The sequence below is a fragment of the Elephantulus edwardii genome, unplaced genomic scaffold (genome assembly GCF_000299155.1).
Source record: "Elephantulus edwardii isolate Elephantulus edwardi_28Jun2011 unplaced genomic scaffold, EleEdw1.0 scaffold00304, whole genome shotgun sequence".
Classification (NCBI taxonomy): domain Eukaryota; kingdom Metazoa; phylum Chordata; class Mammalia; order Macroscelidea; family Macroscelididae; genus Elephantulus; species Elephantulus edwardii.
The window spans coordinates 326,645-351,634 of NW_006400054.1; the positions used below are offsets into that span (position 1 = coordinate 326,645).

Consider the following 24,990-nt stretch of genomic DNA (forward strand, 5'->3'; position numbering starts at 1 on the left):
AGGGTTAATCCTCCCAGACATCCCGGCCCTGGTGTGGCCATGGAGAGAGACCGGCTGTGCCTCATCCGAGGCACTAAGGAGAGCTGGCACTGGTGCCCTAGGTCTCCATGCCGAACAGTCGCTCCTGAAGGGATGGGATGGGATGCTGATTCTGCTGCTGATGTGGTCGGAACCTCCAAGGATACTCAGCTCTGGGACATGGTTGCTATGACAACGTTGTTGCTAGGATAATTCCAAGGATCACAAGCAAAATAATTACACAAATAATAATGAACATCATTTTCTGCAAGATAAAGAGAAACATTAATTTATTTTGCAGCACATCAAAGCAAAGACCATCTATGCCATTTTCCTAACCGAACCCTCCCCGGATCTGAGACCCATGCAGCCCTCTGATTATGAACAAGTGCCGGCCCCGTGTGTATGTCTCTGAGGCAAGTTTGCAGGTGAGCTGAAGCAGGCCATCTGGTTCCTGTTTAGCCTCACTTCTGTGCAAGGACAAAGAGCACTGGTGGCACAAGAGGCCAAGCTATGGACTGCTAACCAAAAGGTCAGCTGTATGAACCCACCAAGGGAGAAAGATGAGGCCATTGACCTCTGTAAAGATTCAGAGCCTCAGAAAACTGACCAAGGGTCACTTGGGGTCAGAACTGACTCCAGGGCAGCAGCCTGGTGCAAGAACAGGTTCCGGGGCTTCTTGAGTGACTTTGAGGCTGCACGTGCAGCAAGTGAAGGGGACCCTGATGAGTAACTTCTGTAAGTAGGCTAGTTCAAAGTGAAGGCAAACAGGCACAGCATTGGAGGGCAAGGAGGAGTGGAGCTGTAGGTCGGGCACTAGTACCCTGGACACACGCTGTAGTGTCACAGAGAAGCCCCTGGGCAAGGAAGAGCCCTAAGGGCCACACATGATGGGGAGGGGAGGTGCAGACAGGAAGTTCCGAGCATCCGCATCCGTTACTGAAACAATGACCACCTCCTGAGGGAAGGGTAAGGCCAGCCAGACACTGAGGTTCTCTGCATAAAAGGCTAGGTGGCGCCCCTGTGACAGTGGGGCCTGCAAGCTGGCGGGCAGCCCTCCCTGCCCTTTAGAGCTGAAAGCCGCCCTGCCAGCCAGTTCACCTGAGGTGCCGTGATGTCAACTTGAGCCAACTGGTCAAGCTGTCTCGGGGAAGCAGACTGCCCGAGACAGGGGTTAGCCTGCCCCAGGCACAAGGCTTGCACACCCAGGAGTGCAGATCTCAGTACAAGCCTACAGAGGATGTTCCACAAGCATGTGCCCAAGAAATGTCTCTGAAACTGTTTTCTAAAAGACATTCATTTGTACACAAAAATAACTGTGGAGTATGCCTTCTGGTGTGTTTCTACAAACGAGGCTCGTTTTACTCTTTCCAAGTTTGTACGTTCGAGGGTCCCATAACCAGATGGGCAAGGACACAGGGTCAGATGGACCTTCTCTGATTCTATGTGGACACCAATCAGCACTAATGATAAGCCACTCACTGCCCTGAGCCCAAGGTAAACCTCTTACTCTATCTGTAGTGTGACCACACTCAAGTGTGGGTACCAGGGAACACTAAGAAAATAGTAATTCTTCAAAAAATTATAAAAACATTGAAAATACCATTGTGTCAGTGAAAGGAAATGACGTTCCCATTTTTCTTCCCCAGCAGAGCCAATGGAGGATGTTAGGAACTGGCGCAGGAGCACCTGGCCTCCTGAGGGTGCAGCGTGCCCTCTTTACCTGTCTCAGGAATGGGGACCACCAGCACAACCTGGCAGAGCTCCTCACAAAACTGACAAAGTGCCTCAGACCCCACCCGGGCTGACTGAGAAAGCTACCTGGCCTCCGACTACGAACCCTCAGCGTGGCAGATGCTTGTGCTAAGACATTTTAAAGCTGAAAAGCAGCAGGGATACGCAAAAGGTCTGTACATGTTACTCCTTTCTGCCACAATAATTTTTCTTTTATTAAGTGCCAGGTGGCTGTGAAGTTGGCAGGGACTTTCATAATAAAAGGGTGAGTATTGGGATTCCATTCACAATTGAGAGAGCCTGGGCAGGCATCTCAAGTGTTTTTATCTCTGACACTTCACGAGAAGTAACTTGTACATTCAACTGAAACATGCCAGCCAGCACTTTAACTCACTGTGAAGAGTGAAGGTAAAAAGGCAGATTCTGAGCACCTGAGACAGCAGGAGAGGGACTAATCCATGCAAATGGGGGAAAGGGCTGGGCTGACACAGGATGGTGGTGGTGTTAGGTACCATCTAGTCGAGTATGACTCACAGCGACCCTGTGAACAACAGACCTGACCCCTGTCCTACCCTGCACCGTCCTCACCATCTGACACACTTGAGCCCTTGGCTGCTGTTACGGTGTGTCAGTCCATCTGGTTGACAGTCTTCCTCTCTTCCGCTAACCCTCCACCTTAGCTTGATGTCCCTCTCCAAGGAATTGCCTTTTCTAGCAATATGCTCACGGTATATGAGAAAAAGCTTTGTTCTTTGCCTTCAAGGAGCACTCTGGCTGCACCCTCTCCACGACATATCTGTTGACTCTTCTCCAAGACCACAGCTCAAAGGCATTAATTCTTCTTCTGTCATACTTATTCTTTGCCCAGCTCTCAGATGCACAACAAGAGACTGAAAAGACCATGGCCTGAATTATGTGTGCACCTTTGTCCTCAAACTGGCATCACTGCTCCTCAAGAATTTGGAGAGGTCCCTAACTGCAGACTTTCCCAGTGCAGTATGCGTCCTGATTTGCTAATAGTGCCTGCTGGTACCAAGGGTATTGACTGTGGATCCCAGTTACATGAAGTCATTGATAGGGAAGATAGCAATTTAAGAAAAAAAAAATACCGTAAATACATTTTCTGCTCAGACTCCCTGAAGTAAGAATTAACAAGCATTCTAAATTTCCACTTTAGTAAGGAAATATTTCCAAACAAAATAGATGATGCCAAATAAAATTAAGTAACTTCAACAAAGCATTTTCATCTCTGTAACACTTGTCCCAGTTTGCACACCATCCCCTCTAATTCCACAGTCAAATGAAAAACAAATACATATTTTTTACGTCTTTTCATACTGTTTTATTTCGATACTATTTTATTTTCTAAACACATTTTACAAAGCAACCTCCAGTAGTTGCAATTATTTTAGAAGGGTTAAAAATTTAAGCAGCATCTGAAGAAACAAATGTTAGTTTTTTTTAAAGTAAGCGTTAATCATCACGGGTGTGGGTATCGGCTTTAAGCAATGACACTGAGAGCAATGGTCTTCAGAAATCCAAAGACGGAAAGAGCTCAGGAACCAATACCGCCTGCCACACTATGGCACGGAGGCAAGGGAGGTGAACGGGGATGCTGTGAAAGGGAGCCCGCCAAGGACTGAACACGGCCGGGGGTGCCAAGGCCAGACGCAGAACACGCACGGGCCAGCAGCAGCGCCACCCACACCCGCTGTGCAGGCCGCAGGATTTCATTGTTAAGTCAATTAACAGGCCCAGCCTGGCTGGTTAGCAGCGTTAATGAGGAAACGAGCTGATTAGTTACTTACTGCCGCGCTGGCAGAGGGCATGCACACTGTCGTCGTCTGCATCATCACTTGCCAACTGACAAACCAATTATTAGAGCAATTACGGCCACCAGAACCACTGACACAGCGACAATTATCCACTTTTTCTGTCAAAGAAAAGCAAGCTGATTATATCATGCTTTGGGCCAGGCACCCTGTCACCTTAGAAGACAGCACCCACTTACAAGAAAATGATCCCAGAGGACTGATTTTAATGTCAGCATTACAGGCCTGTTTAACCTTGAAGAACAATTTTGGCTCTCAAGAAAAAAAAAATGGGGGGGGAATCCCAGATAAACTAGGGTGTCCTAGTTCTTGAGTACAGCTGTAACAGAAATGCCACAAAGGGACGGCTTTAGGCTTTAATTCAAGTTCACGGTGTGTGCCATCGAGTCAGAAGTGACTCGTAGCAGACCCTCCAGCGGGACTTCAGAGGCAGCAGAGAATACCCCTCCTCCTTTCTTGGAGCATCTGGTGGATTTGAACCGAGTGCCTTTGGGATCACAGTGCAGCAGCCTCTAACTCCCAGGCCACTAGAGGTTTCAAGTTTAGGAGAATTTTTTGTTTAATAAACTGAATACAGCCGGTCCTCCAGCAGGTTTCTGGAGGCTTTAGATGGCACTAGGAGGAGAATACCATCTTCCTCTGGCACTTCCTGTTGCTGGTGTGTACTGAGCTGCTACTGACCCACTGCTGACCCTCGGGCGGGTTTTTAGCGGCTCGAAATTGCACGAGTCTGCTCATCTTTCCCCCATGGAGCAATTGCTGGATTCGAGCCACCCACCTTTGAGCGGGCAGTACAACTCTCTATCCATTGGGCTACTAGAGTTCCCACTGTTTTCTTAGAAGACTTTTTAAAAAAAATCCATTTTAGTTTTATACTGGTTTGCTTACAAAGCTCATTTACACCATTTTTCACACGGGATCTTTCCCATTTCCTTTACCCACTCCTCCCTCTCCCCACTGAATTGTGCGACCCTATGATTACCCACCCCACCCCCACCCATCCCTACCGCCCTGCTCCGCCCCTCCCCTCCTTGGAGCCTCATACACGTTTTACTAGTTATCTATTTCTACAATAATGGTCTTATACAGTATTTGTCCTTATGGGACTGGATTAGTTCACTTGGCATAATGCTCTCCAGTCCCTCCCAAGTTAAGTAGTAATTTTCAGAATCATTGCTCCTGCATGCTACATAGTATTTCATCGTATGCATGCACCACAATTTCTCAATCCATTCAATTGTGGTTGGACATCTGGGCTGTTTCCATGATCTTGTGATGGTGAATAACACTGCTATGAGCACTGGTGTACAAATCTCCGTTTGTGTCTCATTTCTGATTTTCTCGGGGTATATTTCAAGCAGTGGGAAAGCTGGGTCACAGGTCATATGGAATTTCTATGTTCAGCATTTTGAGGAAACATCAAATGGCCTTCCAGAATGGTTGTACCACTTTACAATTCCACCAAGAGTGTCTAAGAGTTCTATCTCTCTATATCCCCTCCAACATTTATTACTTGTGTGTCCTGTTAAAACTTTGCCACTGCTATTGGGGTGAGATGGTATCTCATTGTGGTTTTGATTTGCATCTCTCTTATTGCCAGTGATTTTGAGCATTTCTTCATGTGTTTGTTGACCATCCGAGTATCTTCCTCTGTGAAAGGTCTTTCCATGTCTTTTGTCCATTTTGTAATTGGGTTATCAGTCTTTCTCAAGTGGAGGCCCTGCAGGATTTTGTCAACTTTTGTTATGAGACTAGTCTGAGATGGTATTGCCAAATGTTTTTTTCCCCAGTCAGTATCTCTTATGATCTTTATGGTTTGGGGGATTTATCCCTTGATCTCTGACCCACTCATAGAAGACTTTTAACTCTCACATCTGATACATGTAAGAGTCAGCTAAGAGTATGAAAAAGCCCTTACAAAGACCAAGTCATCCATAGTACCTGTGCTGATAGAGGTGATGATGTAAAAATATGTAATTTCTCAAGTTTCAGAGGAATTAAAACAAAATACCTACATCAGCAAAAATCTTAAACTTGGGCCTCAATAACAAAGAGTTAAAATTGGGTTATCCTAACTTTTATGGAAGAAGCCCTGGTGGTGCAATGGTTAAGCATTTGATAGTAACTAAAAGCAGTGGTTCAAACCCACCAGGCACTCACTGTGTGGTAAATACAAAGCAGGGCACGTCCATAAGGCCTGGAAATACTGTAGGCAGTTCTGCTCGGCCCTATAAAGTCACTGTGAGACTCAAGTACGTGGGATCTAAGCAGAAAGGAGCCCTCTTCCTTTTAAAGACACCTTTATATGTGATCTATGTTGCTGTGTGTCCCTTTGAGTCAGAATCGACCCACAGCTGACCCTCCAGCAGGCTGTCAGAGGCAGTAAGTCACACAGAAGCAAACTGCTCATCTTTCTCCTGAGGAGCAACTGGTAGACTCAAACCCCATGTGCCTTTGAGGTTGTAAACGTAACTTTTTACCACTAGGCCACCAGAGCTCCCATCAGCCTATATAACTTTTTCACTACATAGCCTTAAGTAATTCTTTTCTCCAAACAAAGGAATGAACAAACTACATTTTTATTTTTTAAAAAATTCCTCCTGTGTTACCTGGGGCAGCCAACAATTTTGAAAGACAATTTATTCCTATTCATTTTGCTCCTCCCTCCAGAAAATGGCACAAGAAACAGAGAACAATGACATTTTATATTCAGTCAAACTAAAGGGGGAGAGGAAATAAACTCACCTGACTTTTGGTTGTGAAAGATTTCAACTAAAAAGTTTTTCAGTAAAAAGAATAAACTCAAATATAAAATGAAATATTTCATGACAAACTTTTATTTCTTGAAATATCTTGTAAGCAAGTTTATGTTAATGAATTATAACTTGAAAACCAGGGAGAAAGAAAAATACACTAATTCTTTTTTTTTTTTTAAAAATACACTAATTCTTAAAAAACAAACTCACCCTTCGTGCTTTGCTCTGATATTTAATAGCTTTTTTAGTTTCTTCTTTAGCATGTTCTACGTAGTCTGTGGCATTCATAACATTTTTTTCTATGTTGTTGATCATTTCACCCTTAAAATAAAAAGTTTCAAATTCAGGAGAAGCTTTCAAACAACCTGGTTAGGTAACAGCACAAAACATCCGGGAACTTTTAATGCAAACATGAAGCGTGTGTGATGGATACTGAATATGTAAGAGGTGGGACTCACTGAAAATGTGCCAACACAAAGCACCTGAAATTTCATTTCTAATTCCAAAAGCACTAAGGGGTGGGCAGCAGTGCTGATGTTGAAGGCATACCAGGGAGATGCAGAGATATGCTACATTCTCTTTAAAAATGGCACAGTGAAGGGTGGAAGTTCACTTTAGCTTAAGCGAATGATTTCATGATTATGTACAAATCACACAACAGACGACAAAGAACATCTTTTTTCATGGAAGGAAATGGTTGCTATTTTAAAGTATCAATAAAGTGAAGGTAGCTTATAGGTGACCCTGAATTAACTACATTGAGGGAACAAAGGTAAATGAGGTGACCCCAGTGGAATGTGAAGGAGAGGACACATTACCTGGTTTTCCGTCCCTGGCAGACAGACTGCAGCAGTGAACAGGAAAGCAGTGAAGAGTGACGAGCAGTTCATTGACAAGTGTTAACTTATTACACATGTACTCTGAGTTAGACCAGCCAATATAGCCCGCACTAGAACCCCTTGGCGAGGAAACCGCGGAGCAAAGGTAAGTATGCAACACATGTTCTGAGGGAGCTTAAAGACACTGAGTATAGAACAACTAATACTAGGGTGTAAGGTACTGCAACATCTTTGGTAATTATAAGCATAGTCTAAGATTGTCACTGCCTAACTGGTTTCCTCTGGAATATACATAAAAAGCCTTTGCTGTCTAGTCATTTCCGACTCACAGAGACCCTGCAGGACAGAGTAGAACTGCCCACTGCTTTGCAAGGCTGTCATTAGGACGTGAACAGGAAGGCTCCTGGAAACAGAAGCTGTGGTGAGACCCCACCCAACTCTCCCACGTCTCACGTCATGGAGAGCACGCTCAAAACAGAAAGAAATCAAATTGTTCCATCCCTGTGACCTCCCACCTCCCCCACCTCTCGTGTGACTATTGTTTTCTTCCAGTATAGACTCTAAATTCTTCACACCCACTTTCATGATAAAATTCCTCAAAATACACAATGCTCTTCAAAAGGCTGGTGACATATGCAACGGGTGAGCCCAGGCCTCTGGCCGTCTGATGATCACCCTATGAGCGGGTTAGAGGTCACCCCATGAGCAGGCTGGTCACTCTATGAGCAGAATGGTTACCTGATGAGTAGGTCTGAGGTCACTCAAGGAGCAGGACAGTGATCAGATCAGAGGTTACCCTACTAGAAGGTTGGTCACCCTATGATCAGGATGAAGGTCACCCTATGAGCAATTCAGAGGATACCCTATGAACAGGTAAAAAGGTCACCTTAAGAGTAGATCAGAGGTCACTCAATGAGCAGATAGGAGGTCACCCTATGAGGCCTGAGGTCACCCTACGAGTAAGTAGGTCACTTAATTATCAGACCCTTCTCTCAACTGATTCCCTGTCATGTTTAACACAGCAATTGACTGCATGAATTCTGAGACCAGACCCTAAAAATTACTTTCTCGGGTAGAATGGAGTCAAGCAGGAGATTTCCCCTGTGACAGGGAGCCGTTTTAAAGGATCAGGCTCTGCGTGCTTACCTGAGTCTCAACAAACATAGCCATGTCCATAAACATCTCGTGCAGCTCCCGAATACTGGTCTCTAGTTTTATGATGTCTTTGTGACGAGACTCAATTTCATTGAGAGCTTGCCTTGTGATTTGTGAATCTGATATAATCTTTGAAAAGCACAAACAACAAGAGAGAAATGCTGATGAGGCCAGAATTGGCTTGGAAGCTAAAGGCAAACAGGAGATAGAGGAAACTCAGCTGCACTCACATCAGAGGTGAAGATGGAGGGGTTCCCACTCTCCAGCATCTCTTCCAGCTCCTCATTGGTGGTGGTCTTGCCAGCTGCATGAAAAGGGTGAAAGGTTTCCCTCAGAATGGTCTAAAATGAAGACTTTTTCAACCCTAAGTTCACAACAGAACTTTACCTTGTTAACATTTCCAAACAAGTGTTTTTCTATTCTTTCAAATATATTTTCTTAAGCAAGTATTAATGGTGAGGAAAACCAACATGAGACTATTAATATTAACTAGGAAGAACCAGAAAGTAATTAATTAAAAAATTATAGTTTTTTCGCAGCGCCAAGAGGACTAAACCACCAGCTTTAATTGCATCCCAAAACAAAACTCACAGATATTTACAGAAGTCCAAAAATATCTGGTAGTAAACAAAGTAAAAATTATCCTGCCTGGCACTTGAAAACCAGCAGGCATATAAAGAAGCAAAAAAGCAAAGTCCCTAGTGAGGAGAAAATTTGGTTCATTCAAACTGAGAGAGAAGGCACACAGACATTAGAATAATCAGAAGAAACTGACAGCAACACCAGCTATACTCTTAACACTCAGTAAAGGACATGGAAGATACAAAGCAATGCCCAGCCAGAACCTCTGCGGATGAAAACGAGATGTCCAAAGGTAAAAACACACTGGTGGGATTAAAGGCAGATTAGAAAAAGGAGGAACAAGAACCACAGACTTTTGTAACCATTAAAAGTGCACCAGACCGGCAGTCCTGATGTGGAAGTGACCACAGCCCCGGAAGGGGATGGCATGTGGTGGGGTGCCAGGACCTCGGAGGGGAGTGAGAGTTACCGACCTGCACACTAACCAGTCACAGCTGAGGACATGCAGACTTCTGGGCCCCAAATCTTTGCTAGTGGGGAGAACCACTGTCTGCTCTAGGGGAGGAACCGCCACCCCCACCCCCTTCACCCCCGCCCCCTGGCGAGCTGCCATAAACAACCCCGGGGAAGGGCATCGGGACAGGAGGGCAGGGGTACACCCGTGGGAATGTTTTCTCCACCCAGTGCAGGAAAAATATGGGAAGAAATAACTGCCCAAAATTTCCCAAACTTAATGAAAACTCTACCAATAATGGTAAGATGTCCAACCACCTAGAATTTTCTGAAAGATGTACATAAACAGTAGAATGGATTTATTCAAAGAGCAGGAAACTATGAAAGGTGTTGAGATTTTTTTTTATTTCATTAAAAAACCTTCACTACTGATAAAACAGAGATGGAATTACTTCCTGAAGTTAAAGCCCTGTCAGGGGAGACCTTACGGGAAGAAAGGCATGCTCTCAGCTCGCTGAGGCCCACACACACTCACTTATCTCCAGCTGACGCTGGATGCGCCCCTTGCTCCGCTCCCGAAACAGAGTCTGAGCCTCGTTATACTCCGTCATGACGTCCACAAACTTCCGAGACAGCACTGAATGCTAGTGAGGAAGAGAAGTCAGAGTAACACACGGTGGTCATAACTCTTCAGAAACCAATCCGTCATGTGAATCCTTCAAATGGGGAATGAGGAGGGCTACCTCCCCCGGGCCGTGAACCTGATGTACCTCCGCCCCATTCATACTCACGACAATCACACTATTGCAGTATTTCCCCACTTTATAGACAAGAGAGCCCGACTGAGAGCAAAGGCCACGGGCCCCGCACCTCGTGTCATTCACAGAGTCGCATCACTTGCCTGTGTTTGACTGATTTAAGGAAGAGGACAGCAGGGCTGAAGGTGGGCACTGGGTCTGGAAGCTCGCCCACCCGCCACCTTACCTGGTCAAGATGAGGGCTCACCCTCTACCCTGTGGGGCTGTAAGCCCCACAAGTGGACGTGTCACACACTGCCCTTTGGGGATCGTGAGCCACATGATGGACATGGGCACACACTACCCTGTGGGCACAGTAAGCCACACCACACCTGGACACAGCCGCTCACTTACCTATGGGGACCATCAGTCACACCACAAGGGGACCTGGCCATGTACTGCCCTGTGGGGACCATAAGCCACAACACATGTAAACAAGGCTGCTCACTGCCCTGCGGAACTGTGAGCTACATTCCATGTGGACAAGGCCACACACTGCCCTGCGGAACTGTGAGCTATATCACAAGCGGACAAGGCCTCACACTGCCCTGCGGAACTGTGAGCTATATCACAAGCGGACAAGGCCTCACACTGACCTATGGGGATGGTAAGCTACACCAAAAGTAGCCATGGCCACACACTGCCCTGGGAGGTCTATAAGTCACAACAAACGTGGACAAGGCCACACAGTGACCTGTGAGCTCCACCTCATGTGGACATGGCCACACACTGCCCTGTGGGACCATAAGCTCCACCACAAGTGAACACAGCCACACACTGGAGGACAGGGCACCTGTCTGCCCTCCAGGCCATCACTCTGCTGACAGGCTGGCTGTGGTACTGTTCCTCTCCACACACAGGTAAGTCACCTGCTCTTGTGACGATCATAATCTGGGAAACCTGAGGGGACAGTTCTACTGTGTCACACACGGTCACAATGAGTGGCCTCCTGACACCACCAGCGGCCTGTGAAATGTCAGGAAGAAACACGTGACGGCAAGTGGACTCTGCATCGAGGGCTCATCCGTGGGCACGGAAGCTGCCGTCTGAAGGGGCCAGTCGGCAAACCTGGGTCCGTCGTATCCGAAGATCCACAGACGTCCGGTTGCCACTCTCATCCTGATCGAAACTCTGCTCAATAGCTGGATACAAACAGAAAAGAGCTGCTATTTAAGTGAAAAGAAAAAAAGAGCTTTTCTGGCCCAAATTTTAAAAAAGGCTTTACTGTCTCATCTCCAAATCATCTCCATCCAGTTAAAGATAATCCAGGTTAGAATAATCCAGTAAGGATGACCCATCAAAAGGAAACTTTGCTGTGTGAGTGTACACACGCGCACACACATCAAAGGTACTGCGGGCTGGTTCCTCAACACGCCAATCAAGCGGGTACTGTGAGAAAGGGCATTTCCTAGTGCACGTAAAAGTGACATTCACACCACACTGCAGTCTCGAGTGCAAGAACATCGTGACAAGTGTGAGACAGTGGAAGAATGAACCAAACAGGACAAAGAGACGAGGTGCGCACGTGGCATCAGCACATCTGGTCAACACGGGGTGGACACAATTTACCCTCCAGTTCTCGAGGAAAAAAGCATAATAATATCTGCAAAGTGTAGTGAAGTGGAGCGCGATAAAGCGAGGGGGGCCGAGTGTGTCTCTGCTTATAGAAAAAAGCAAGGGGAAGATAGCCCCCAACCACTGCCTGGAAAGATAACCCCGAAATGTCCTAGACATGGGCACCTCTCGGAAAGAGAGGCCCTAACTATCCCAGAAAACACTTGGAAGGAAGGGGGAATAGGGAGAGGCACCGGGAGAGAAGCTGAACCATTCTGACTAGAATTTGTTCTACAGATTTGACTTTGGAGACATAAGCACTCGGCATAATTAAAAAGCAAAATCCAATGTTTACAAAAAGTCATGGTAAATAAAGGGTTGATTAGACACTGTAACAACCACTTTAATCAAAAGTAATTATTGTTATAAAAGAAAAAGTCTATGAATACTTGTATGAAGAGTCAATCTGATTTGTAAACCACTGGAATTTTAAAAATTAAATTTAAAAAATAATGTCAAAAAACTAAAAATAAAAAGCACCAAACACACCAACTGTGGCTTGAAGAGGCACGGTGGGTTAGCATCGGGCTTAATTTTGAAGCAGGTGGCAGCCTGCAGGAGAAAGATGATAGTCTGCTGATTTACAGGCCTGGATCCCGAAATGGGCAGTTCCTCCCTGTCCACAGGGTCGCTGAGAGTCGGAACCGACTCGATGGTAGTGGCTTGGTTTGGGTCTAGGGAGCCAGTTGTGAGAACAATACACAAAGGAAAATAACTGACACCCTTCCCAGCAGGCTGCACCTCAGGACAAGCAGAGGCAATGAGGGAACCATCTAGCTTGTAAATAAAGAAGGAATCGGGGTCTGTGGGCACCACTGCTTAGCGCTCCTAGTGGATTTCTGGACCTCAGTGGTCAACTGTTTGTGACATCACGAAACAGAACCAGACAGTTTTACTAAAAACCAGCCGTGAGTATGACCAAGGCTGGAGGCAGTCATGACACAGGGGCTGTGGACCCTGGACAATGGCACACAGCGGCGGAGGGGCCACAACCAGTGGCTGGCAAATGATCTGATGGACAAGTGAACAGTTTCCTTCCCAAAAGAGAAAATATGGGGGGAAAGGATGAAGAGAGAGCCTGATCCCAAAAAGTCTCCAATGAACAGTGTCCATTCCTGTAGATCCCAACTCAAACAAATGGTACCAAAAAAGAGGGAAAAGGACAGCAGGAGACTCCAGCACAATGCTGAGTGGACCACCAGTAACAGCGCCCCGGGCAGGCCTGCCTGGGCTCCCCACGCTGGACTAACAGCACCCCGGGCGGGCCTGCCTGGGCTCCCCACGCTGGGCTAACAGCACCCCGGGCGGGCCTGCCTGGGCTCCCCACGCTCGGCGGGCTGTGTTTCGCAGACAAGGCTGCCTTTCTCCTCCTTTTTTTAGTCAAATTGAAGGCTTGAGAGACAGAGTCTGCTGGAACCATTTCCCCGACAGCAGGACCTCCCTTCATGCCTCGGTGTCACGCTGTGGTCACACTCCATTAACAGACTGCAGCAGCGCCAGCAGCGCTTTTACGTGCATGGAGAAATGAAAAATGGTGTGTAGCCTCGCTTTACTGGAAAATTAGCTTTATTGTGGTGGCCTACACTCAAACCTGTTATCTCTGAGCTACGCTATAGGAACTCTGGTTGCACAGTCGGTAGAGCCCTCAGTTGCTAAGTGAAAGGTTGTTGGTTCAAATCCATCACTGGCTGTACAAGAGAAAGATAAGGCAATCGGCTTCCCTGAACACAGCACCTGAGAAACCCCATAGGGCAATTCTACTCAGTCCAACTGGGTTAACTCTGAGTGGGAATAAACTCAACCCAAATGGGTATACGTTATACAGTAAATATTTGATTAATGTTGCTGTGTACCATTGAGTCAGAACAGACTCCTAGCTGACCCCCCAGCAGGTTTTCTGGGATAAGAAACTGCACGGGAGATTGTCCATCTTCCTCCTGCCAAGCAGCTGGGGGATTCAAACCACGTACCTTTGGGATTACAGCACAGTTCCTTACCACTAGGCCAGTGTTTACTACTATCACTATAATAGTAAATAGTGACTCATCTTATTTAGGCCTGATTAGTAGTAGTAGTAGTAGTAGTAGTAGTAGTAGTATGTGTGTGTGTGTGTGTGTGTGTGTGTGTGTGTGTGTCTCTCTCTCTCTCTCTCTCTCTCTGCTGTCAAATTGGTTCAGACTCACAGCTGGCCCTCCAGTGGGATTCCAAGGCTCTAAGTCACACCAGAGGGAAGTGTCCACCTTTCTCCCTTGGAGCCACTGGGGGATGAACCTCCAGAGAGAGGCTGGCAGCCCCAGGCTCAGCAGCCCAACTCCCTCTGGACTCCTATGTTTGAGCAATGAGACCAAGAGGCTGAGGACACGGGCCAGTCTATCTGCTCCACACACATCTGACCTTTTCTTTACTTAGAGGGGGGTTGTTGTCACACAGACCCTTCCTGATTTCATGCTCTTTTTGTATAAAGGAAATGCAAAACGTGTCTCCGACCACACCGAGAAAAAAGCAGCATCTGTCCCAGGAAGCAGCGTTGTCTACAGAACAGGAAGCCATCAACAAGTGAGCTGGAAGCACAAGAACCAGCTGGAAAAGCCACCAACAAAAGCCCTCAGCCGAGGAGCTGTTCCACCTTCTCACGAATCTGCAACCCCGAGGCCAAGCCCAGTGCCGCCAGGCAATTCCATTTGATGTGCCGTCTTTTCGGGAACAGGCTACAGAATTCTCCCACAGAGTGCATGGTGGGCTCAAACCACTGACTTCTCAACTATCTACTGCACCACTAGGGCTCCTTCAAATATCTGCAATTTTAGCCAAAAAGTCATAAAAATCTAATAGTATAACTGTATTAAACTCATTGCCATCAAGGGGGAACTGACTCGCAGCTGACCCTCCAGAGGTGTTCAGAGGCTGTAAACTGCATGCGAGAAGCCTACCTATCTTTTTCCCAAAGAGCAGCTGGTAGATTCGAACCACGTGCCTTTAGGTTGGCAGTGCAGCTCCTTACCACAGCCACCAGAGCTCCCTAACTAAATAAAGAGATTAGCAAGTTAGAGACAAGTTGCTGAATGTGAGTGTTTTTCTCCTCTATGTAAGTAGCATACATAAAAACTTACCGACTTGCCTTTCTAAACCCCAGAACGAGCGGCTCCAGAGCCACCACAGCCCTTGTTTTGAAACATCAAAGAGCGAGAAACTACAGGGGAGCCGCGGCCCTCACACCCGCCATCAATAATTAAACGTAATGGAGACTTTCAACTTACACTTCAACTTGACTCGAATTTTATTTGCAGTTTTCTTGATTTCTTTGTTTAGGTCTTCAAGCTCCTCTTTTATTTCTTTAAAAATGAAAGAAAAGGGAAAGGCACGTGAGCTGTGGCAGTCAGCACCCACAGGCCGCACACACGTGAGGAGACCTGAGCACTCCGCCTGGGTTCTGCCCAGCTGTCCTGGTGGAAAGGCTGTCACCAGCTCAGGACGCGCACATGCTCCCTCCATGCCCAGCAGTCAGCACGTGGCAGGGTCCCCACCTTGTATCTGATGGAGCCAAGGGGGCTCCCGCGTGCGGCACAGGAGTATCTGCGCCAACTCACCAGGGTCACAGCGGCTGGTCACCACTAGCACACGGGCCCAGCCCGAGAGGAGATGCTCACATTTCACCCTCCTTGCTGTGCCTTCCCCGTCAACTAACCCGTGACCACATGTAATCTGTGCCTGAAGTCCAGTCATGCCTACTCTGGAGGCCAGAGGCACAGGACCAGTGCAAACCCTCCTTGCTGTGACTTCCCCGTCAACTAACCCGTGACCACATGTAATCTGTGCCTGAAGTCCAGTCATGCCTACTCTGGAGGTCAGAGGCACAGGACCAGTGCAAAGCAGGCCACAACCAATGCTAAGAAGGTTCTAGAACAACATTGTGGGCAAGCAAGAGGGGCAGAGTCAGTAGAAGGGGTGTTTGCTTGAACTGGGGTCAGAAGGATAGAGAGGCTTCCAAAATACAAACAGCAAAACTGGACCCAGGAGCAAGGCCAGGGCTCAGGAGTGGGGGATAGCAGCATGGGGGACCCAGAAGGCTAGGCCCTGTCTTCATTCCATCAGCAGTGGTCCCCACTGAAGGTTTCTGAGCTAAGAATGGCATTAGTCAGGCTTGAGGAGGTCCCTCTGCCAGCTGGTGGGAGGAGGGAGTGACCAGAGGCAGGGCGTGGCTTAACAAAGGAGAGCTTGGGACATGCACACCCTACCCCCGACCCCAGTGCACCAGCCTGATGAGGGCAGCACTGGGGTGGACATCCCGCAAATCCCAGACTGTACCACTCAGTACAGCACCACTGACCCACAGAATATCCCCAGGCGTGAGGCTACCTGGTCCACTACCTGACTCACACACCACCTGGCCCACCTACACCTGGCTGACCTACCACCTTTCCCCTGCCCTGCCCCCCCATTACCTGACTGACCAGCTAGCACATCACCTGACAGGCAGGGCCCTTATTTTCAGTTATGGGTGATTTTCAGGGATGAGAGACAGATGTATTTTTTTCATTTGCAAATTTAACTTTAGCAAATGCTATTACAGAATTTAACATCTAACATCACCCTAAGTAACTTGGTGTTTGCCTTGTTTCCTGAGGGATGACTCCACAGCCTTGCCATTTCCTGGATAAATGCAGTGCTTTGTTATTTACACAAGAAAGGAAGTGTGGTGGAGCAGTGGCACTTGGCTGCAAGCTAAAGCGTCAGGGGTCTGAGCTCCCCAGCCAATGGACAGGAGAAGGATGAGGGAGCCGCTCTCTTAAGATCGATCTGCAGCCTTGGAGCGCCCACAGCATTTCTGTTCTGTGCCACTGGCTTGCTGTGAGTCAAGATTGATTGGAAAGCAGTGGGTTTGTTTGTCATTTAACCACATCTGAGGGTTTGGACTCATGAGTGGGCAACCGGCCAAGCCAGAGAGACCACTCAAGAGTCTGACATGAGCCAACCTGGACGGGTCAGTCCTGCCCATGCAGGGAGATCTCAGTAAAGGCGCTGGACACAGAAGCCTCAGCTGCCTGGTTGATAAAAGACACTGATGAACGTGGTGAGCAGTGTTCCTCGCTGGGGCACGCAAGCTTGGACCAGAATCTCGCACAGACCTCACCCCAGGTATCTCTTATTAGTCTCCTTCCTTTTTGCCTATACTGAAGCTCTACAGTCTTGGCACCAGTAGCCAGGAAATCAAAAAACGTATTGCGATGGGAAAGTCTGCGGTTAGGGACCTCTCCAAAATACTCAAGAGCAACAGTGTCTCTCTGGAGACTAAGGTCCACCTGATACAGGCCATGGTTTTTGCAATCACTTGTTATGCATCAGAGAGTTGGACAATGACTAGGGAGGATAGAAGGAGAATTGACGCCTTTGAGCTGTGGTGCTGGAGAAGAGTATTGAATGTACCATGGACCTCCAAGAAAGCAAACAGATTCATCCTAGAGAGGATTAAACCAGGCTATTCCTTGGAGGCAAGGATTCTGGGGCTTTGTCTGACATACTTTGGACATGTTGTAAGGAGAGACAGGTCTTTATAGAGAGGGCCATCATGCTGGGTAGAGTAGAGGGACAGCGCAGGAGGGGAAGACCCTCTATGAGGTGGATTGATTCAGTAACTGGGGTACTCGAGATGGGTGTGTCAGAGGCAATGAGATTGGCACAGGATAGAGCACGGTTTAGGGCTGTTGTACATAGGGTCGCTATGAGTCGCAAATGACTCGACGGCACATAACAACAACAAAGCTCTACAGCAGCTACCTCCCTGTCTGACAGATCACATTTATGACCACAGTGAAAAGTCTGCTATCTGGCTATCCTGTGCATTAACAATGGACGTCTGGCTGTAACAAATGCCGGAGTGCAAGAAGACAGTTAAGTGGCACCTTGGCCGTTCCTTCATGACGTGATTCGACAGCTACTACGTCATGATGGAGTTTGACAGTTCTGTAATGATGTGGTCATCCTCCCATTTTCTCTGATCCCCTATTTTCACATAACGACCCGGTCTTTGGAAGCTGACCATGCTGGTAAGTGTGGCCATAATTACAAGCACACACTTTTTGTGATTTCTTTATAACAGCATCTGGCAGTGGAAACCACACATCCCCCCCCCAGCTTTACCGCTGGAAATTGCTTGGGATATTCTTGCAGTTTTGCATTTCCTTGTACATTTTATAATCAGCTTTCTAATTTCTGCATAAAACTCTATTAGGCTTTTGTTCATGACTGTAGTGAATTACAGCTCATGTTGGTGGGAGAACTGTGATTTCAGCAATATTGAGTTTTTTCATCCCTGAATATAGACTAACTCCCTTTTACTTCTTTAAATTCTGTCCGCTGTCTTTTCTGGGCAGTGTCAAGATCTTACACACTTCTCTATAGCTCTCTTCCCAGATACTCAATGGTTTGGGGTTTCTGATTTTAATATAATGATTTATATTTCATTTCTCTTCCATTTGTTACTAGCATTTAGGGATGTAAAGTATTAAGTGATCACTTTGCCTCGTTTACACTAATTTTAATTAGTGACAGATTCTGCTGGGTTGTGTCTGTAGTGGGTGACATCTTGAATAGCTCCTCTTCTCTCTGTCCTTCAGCCCTTTACTGTTTTATGAACCTGAGCACTGGCCGGGACCCCTGTGCAACACTGGATGGAAGTGGGAACGGAGGGTACTCTCATCTCACCCTCAATTTCAGGGAAAAAGTGGAAAACTCTTTCTTAAAAGTCTAGTTAAAATACTATTCGACATAACCTTATATTAGTATCTGTATCTCAAAGAATTATTGCAAGTTTAATTACTCTGGCCAATTTCTGCAGCCTATCAACTCTATCAAAGAAAGCTAAAACTAAAAGACAAATCCCCGTTTTTGTGATGTGACTCGTAGCACCCCCACGTGGCAGTACACAGAACTGCTCCCCAGGGTCTCTGGCTGACACCTTGATGGGCACGCAAGGTCTTTGGCCTGCCACGACCAGCGTAGATGATATCATCACACACCAGGCACCGTGTAAACCTCTTACACAAACTACTTCATTTCCTTATCATGAGGAAGACATGCATCAGATGCCGCAGGAACCTCCACTCACAGGCAGGAAATTGGAGACCCTGTGAGGTTAGGAAAATTATGAGGCCTTCCCCCAGCAAATGATTCACTCAGGCCCAGGCCTGTTCCACCTCCAAACCCTCAAATTCTCTTCAGTACTGAAAGCAAACTAAAGATGAGGCTAGAAAGCAATAGTAGGTATAGTGTTAAGCTTTTAAGCTGACATGTTCAGAAAGTGGAGTGTTCCACAAAAGTGATGTTTTATAAATATATTGCCTTAAATGTCAAAAACGCCACATTTCAATGACATCATGTAGACATTTCAAAGTGTCCACGCAACCCTGCAGTTACATTAACATGTAGGGAGCTAAGAGAGAGCACGTAATGTGGACTTTTACTCCCAGGCAGGGTCAGAGGTGGCACACATTGGAGAGGTCTACACATTTCACACTGTCTTGAACTGTGTCCCCCAACACTGTAGGTCAACATGGCCATGATTCTTGGTGGTATGGTGGTATTATGTAATGAAGTAACCACCCCCAACGATATGTGCTCCCTCTATCAGTTGTAAGAGGGTCAGGGTCAGGGTCACAGCCACAGCCCAGGTCTGATGTAAGGGTGGCTTCCCAGGGGTGTGGCCCGTAATACCTGTCATTTTACAAGAGATAGAAGGGGAGAGGAGGGGGTCGAGAAAAAGAAATTCATGAGCTCCAGGAAAGAAGGTGGGAGCTGAGCACCCCTTGGGGCCCAGTCAGCACATGACAGATGGGGGGCAGCTGTGCTTTCTCAGGCTAGGCCCCTCAGGACAGGCAGGTGGACAGAGAGAGTGAAGAGTAGACACACACACACACACACGCACACATTTGAAACCCAGCACTTACTTCCGTCTGGGTTTGGTGCAGAAAGAATAATGCTGTGGTTTTTCTTTACGTCTTCGACATACTGAGCAATTTTAGCGATGCTGCCTCTAATCTCTTCAACCTAGAAGAGATAGACAGAAATGTCACAGCCGTGCCAAATTCACAATTGCTGCAGTATTCTTCCTTCCCTACAGGGAAGGGGCAAAGGGGGAATGAATAATCACAACATGAAGATGGTTTTAAAGGAGAATTCCATTTAGCTTAAAAGGTACATATCAAAAAAAAATTTAAAAAAGAAAAAAAAAGATACATATCATCTTAACGGGTCTACCTTTATGACAAAGCCACTGGGCCTCACAGTGCAGTGGTTACAGTGTTGAGATGCCAGCCGCTCTGTAGGAGAAAGATGCTCGGTCTACTCCCATATAGATGACAGTCTCAGGAACCCTACGAGGCCACTCTACCCCTTCCTGGGCTCCCTGTGAGTTGGAACCCACTAGACAGCAGTGTGTCCAGACTATGCTGTTGGTGACAAGCTGACTGACCCTGAAGAATATGTTGTTTAGTCTCATATGAAGCGGTCTCCACACTGTCCAAGGCCCTGGTTGTCACACCTATTATGTTTGGCCTCGAATGGTCTCAACTAGTCAACATTTGCTTTAGAACATATTAGTCATTAGCAAGATTTGCCAGATGGGTTCATGAGGTCTGTGGTTGCCTTGACGAGAGTTCTGGTAGGTCAGTCCACAGGGCACTGCGCAGCTAACCCAATGAGCTGAGTAAATACTTGCCTCAACAATGGCCTCAAATATATCCTCACTGCAGAACTGCTACCTCATACTACACAAGTTCTCTGTCCACTTACGCAAGTCATGGATCGAGATGGGGAGGAGGTCTGACAGAACTACAGTGTCCTTACAAGAGGGCAGACGGAGGTCACCCAGGCACAATGGTATAGGGCCGGCTCTGATGATGGAGGAGGAGGACCATCTTGAGAGGCTGGACAAGTCACAGTGGACTCTCCCCTGGGCCCTGCAGAAGGCAGCCTGCGGACACCCGGAGTTGGGTCAGTGAGGCAGATTGAATGGAGATCACAAAGTAGTGTGGGTTTGAGAGACTAGGTTTGCATTTTTGTTACAGCAGCAAAAAGAAACTCCTTCACACGTAGCTGCTGCTGTGAGGTGCTGTGGAGTCAGCTCGGACTCATATCCACCCACATTTGGCAGAAGGAAACCCTGCCCGCTCCTGAGCCGTCCTCACGTCTCCGCTGTGTCCAAGCCCCTGCTGCAGCCACTGTGTCAACCCACCTCATGGACAGTCTTCCTCTTTTTAAACTAATTCTCTCCTTTATAAATCAGAATGGACTTCTCCAGAGAGAAAACATGTTTTCCTTCAAAATAATAAATTGAAGGACACAGTGACAGTGCTGTACATTTGTGAAAACCTCCCGTCCACCTGACATGGACTTGGTCACTTGAGGTGTCCATGTCCAGCTAGCCTGCTGCCTTGTCTCAGACTTAATGCCATCTGTGGAAAATCTCAATGCTCATTCATGAGAGGATGAGAGGAAAGAGGCAAACAACACCTAAGTGTCACCACCAATGAGGCATTTACAACACAGCGGTGACACCCAAGAACAGATGTCTACAAGTAGCAGCAGAGAAAAAGCAGCAGCAAAAACGGGAGACCACCCGGAGGGGGCATGGCAGGCTCCTGGCCCAGGGAGTGAGACGCTGAGCGTCTTCAGGCAGGAGGGTTGTGGGTAGATCAGGGTACCTCCAGATACTACTCAAAAGGAGTAGATTCACCGGTCCAGAGAGCTACAGAGGAGTGTCATCTGACAGAGGCTTGTGGGCGGCCTCTCAGTCCTTCAATGTCACAGGCCCTCTACCTCACAGCCCTCAGTCTCACAGCTGACCACTTGGTACACTCGTTAGCAGAGTTTAAAACGTGTTCTAAAACCTGCCAAAGAAGAAGAGAGTCCAGGTAGAGGCAGTGCTGGGTTGTAGACATGTGAGGCTGAGGGGTTGTGGGGCTCAAGGGGTGAGGGACTACAGGACAATGGCATAGCTGAGAAGAGGCTGTCCTGACTGAAGAAGTGGCCTCTGAGCCATCTCTAATCCTGAACTGTAACCTTTCCTCTTCCCTGGTTAGCCCCATGATCCTGAGGCCAGTCTGAGTCCTGTGTGCCGGCTGCAGTGCATTACAGAACCCAGCAAAGGAGGGTGTGCCATGGGAGGGATGGCCAGTATTGGGCTGGTCTGTACTCAAAGCCATCAGCCTTGGGCTGTCCCTCTTGCTTCTCCTCTACCCATGACAAAGTCAGAGGAGGCCAGCCTCCCCGGCCAAGGCCCTCCTACAACCTGGCATCTTTACGCTGCCATTTCTGAAGGACATTCCATGGTACATGTCACATCGTAGAAAGAGGATCCTTTTGAGCCATGGGGAGGTCTGCAGCCGCTGAGTGCAGGAGCCTCAACACATGTGACTCGAGGAGGAGACGGGCCTGTGGGGCCACCAACTGGGATGCCCTTGTCACAGGGCATCCAGTTGGTGCCTGGCTGGCCCCCACACGGCTCTTTCTGTCCATTCCAGCCATCTCCACAGGAAGGAGCGTGCCAGGCACGGAGCATGCGCACCACTCCTGTGTATTTCTCTTCCTAAAGGAGCTGTGACCGCAAACACCCGCTGGGTCTCCGCGGGCCTAACAGTCATTTCTCAGACAACCGCTGGGAGGCGGACCGAGCTCTTAACAAATGAGAAGTCGGGCCAAGCTCTGACCCGACAAATTCAATTACATTCCAGAACCTGGCCCAGGGCTGGGTCCCAAGAAGGGAACAGCTCTTACCTGATGGAAGAAGTCATCCATGAAATGGTCCTTCTCAACAACCACAGCTGTGTCGCCATCATCATTTTTCCTACACTGCAATGGAAAATACAAAACAGAAAAGCTGGGATTTAAAAAATAACCTTTATTGGTACGTAATCCCCCACATACATCCCCCAATCCCCAAATATATGAGGGAGTTTTTCTTTTGCGTTTGAAGGAGAGGAGCAAACGGGGGGTGGGGAGAGGGGTGCAACAATGAATGAATGGAATTCCAAAATCTCTGTAGATGTTCACTGAAATGAAAAATAAAGAAAAAAAGTGATTACAAGGCAAATACTGCTGGAATAAGTAGATTATAGAATCTATGGATTAAAAAAATAGCTCTACTAATGTTTTACTCAAATATATTTGGTTAAGAACTTTCCTAAGACGTTCAAAGATGGTTTTGTTCTTATTTTTAAGAGATTGACTCTAATATTTCTTCACACTATTATAGATACAACAATGAGCAATGTTTGTCCTTACATAACTGAGATATTTAATTCAGTATAAAACTCTCTAGTCTCATACAAATTATATAGTACTGTATTAAATAATTTTTCCTTAAAAAAAATAACCTTTATTATCAGATTCTTTGCCAACAGGATAATTTAAAGACCAGGGCTTATTTGGCATATAATAAACATTGAGAATAATTACAATGAGGGGAAAAATATCCTTTACGTGGATACAAGCCGTGAGTCGAAAGCCAAGAGCAACTCACAGCCGTCGGCTGATGAACCTCCCATCTCTCAGTGGAAAAGCAAACACTACAAACCAGCAGTTCCTGGTACTTCTGCCACCCAGACGGCCAGTCTCCACAGAGCTGACCCCAGGAAGTGGAGGACCCAGCACCGGCTGCCCGTCGGTGCCAGAGAGGAGCAGTTTAGAATCACTCACTCCCAATCATCACTTGTGACACTGCCCGTGTTGCACATTTTCTATTAAAGCATAAAATATAGATCTACAGACTCAAGTTATCTTTTCTCTGCTGTTGCATATATGCTGACTCATGGTGGCCTGCAGGACAGAGGACAGAGGGCTTCCCCACAGGGTTCACCAGGCTGGAACCTCTGCAGGAGCAGACCACCAGGCCTTTATACCGCAGGGCTGTTCCTCTACCTTAATAATTCCTCAAAGTGCTCATCAGCCGGATCCTCGGTTTTCCTAAGTAACTCCCAGTCATGTCCAGTATGACCAATAACTAGTATCACTCTACCAAGAAAAGACTTACTAACGACAACTTTAATGAAATACAGGAGACCTGGAGGCACAGTGTGTTAAATGCCAGGCTGCTATCCCAAAGCTCAGCAGTGCTGATTTGCCAGCAGTTCCGTGGGGAGTGGGGGGGGGGGGGGGGGGGGGGAACGGGACGGACAGTCAGTCAGTCTCCTTCCACAAGGTTTACAGATGGGGAAACCTGAGGGAGGGTCTTCAGGAGCAGAACCGACTCAGCCACACGGGTCTGATGGTTTGGTTTCTCAATTAAACAAACAGAGGAAGAAAGCAACCGTGTCCATTGTTTGGAAGACTGAGCACATCCTGTAAAAACTCAGGCACTGTGAACTTCATTCCAAACTGAAAGGCAAGGGCAGCTTAGCTGGAGATCGGAGATCAGCATTTCTAACGGTTCCAGGCAACCAGAGGCTCCAGAGCAGGGACCCCTCTCTCACCCATCCACCGAGTTACAAGCAGCTAACTGAAAAACCCCAGTGAGGAAGAAACGGCTAGTCAACAGCTTCAGGGAGCTCTAGATAACATCTGGTATATTAAAGAGCAGTGAGATGTGTAGAGTGAGAAAGAGACAGGAAAAGACAGTAAGGCAGAGGCCGAGAGAGGAGAGAGAAACAGGGAGAGAAGGAAGAGAGAAGAGAGATAAAGAAGAGAGGGAGAAAGGGAGGGAGGTAAGAAGGAAGGAGGAGAGAGAGGAAGGGAGGGGGGAGGAGAGGGGGAGAGAGAAAGGGGGGCGGGAGGCAGAGCCAGCATCTTGGAGGGCGGAGGGACTGAGCTGATTTGCATCAGCCCTAAGGCCACGCCCAGTGAGTCAGCCCAATTCCAGTAATGGATTTCGTGTATTTCCATAATCCTTTCAAAAATCAAGCGCTTTGCCCATTAGAAGTAGAAAACACAGCTTTACTGACTGACATCACCGAATAGTTTTTGACACAAAAAGTCAACTAAAATTTTGCTAAGAAAAATCTGTAACATCTTTGTGCATGTGTGAGGGAAGCACCGGGTCACGCTGGTCTTGCTGGGGAACCAGCAGGTTTGTCTCCCCACCCTCGTCCTTAGCACCATCATGTTAGCCAAGGCCTTACTGGGCAGCTGGAGAGGGGCAATGTGATTCACTTGCTCTCACTTTTTGGGCTCCTGTGGGCAGTCAAAGGGGTCTGGGCAGCACTGGTCAATCTTCTGGGCG

At 47.4% G+C, this 24,990-nt stretch overlaps 1 protein-coding gene across 1 annotated transcript; it reads right to left on the bottom strand.

The window, feature by feature from the left end:
- Positions 1-205: 205 nt before the first annotated feature.
- Positions 206-22,619, bottom strand: STX2 (syntaxin 2). The gene is made up of 9 exons (XM_006900972.1): positions 22,551-22,619; positions 19,724-19,823; positions 15,038-15,112; positions 11,235-11,308; positions 9,905-10,013; positions 8,565-8,638; positions 8,326-8,463; positions 6,551-6,661; positions 206-283 (listed from the first exon to the last, which is right to left on the bottom strand). Exons 1-9 carry the CDS (start codon positions 22,569-22,571, stop codon positions 206-208), a joined length of 780 nt encoding a protein of 259 aa, XP_006901034.1. The 5' UTR covers positions 22,572-22,619.
- Positions 22,620-24,990: the final 2,371 nt, after the last annotated feature.

Coding starts and splice junctions, on each gene's coding strand:
- STX2 (XM_006900972.1), bottom strand. CDS start 22,571: ATGGATGACTTCTTCCATCAG. Junction 19,824..22,550: donor TGGATGACTTCTTCCATCAG/GTAAGAGCTGTT, acceptor TATCTCTTCTAG/GTTGAAGAGATTAGAGGCAG. Junction 6,662..8,325: donor CTATGTTTGTTGAGACTCAG/GTAAGCACGCAG, acceptor TTTTATTTTAAG/GGTGAAATGATCAACAACAT.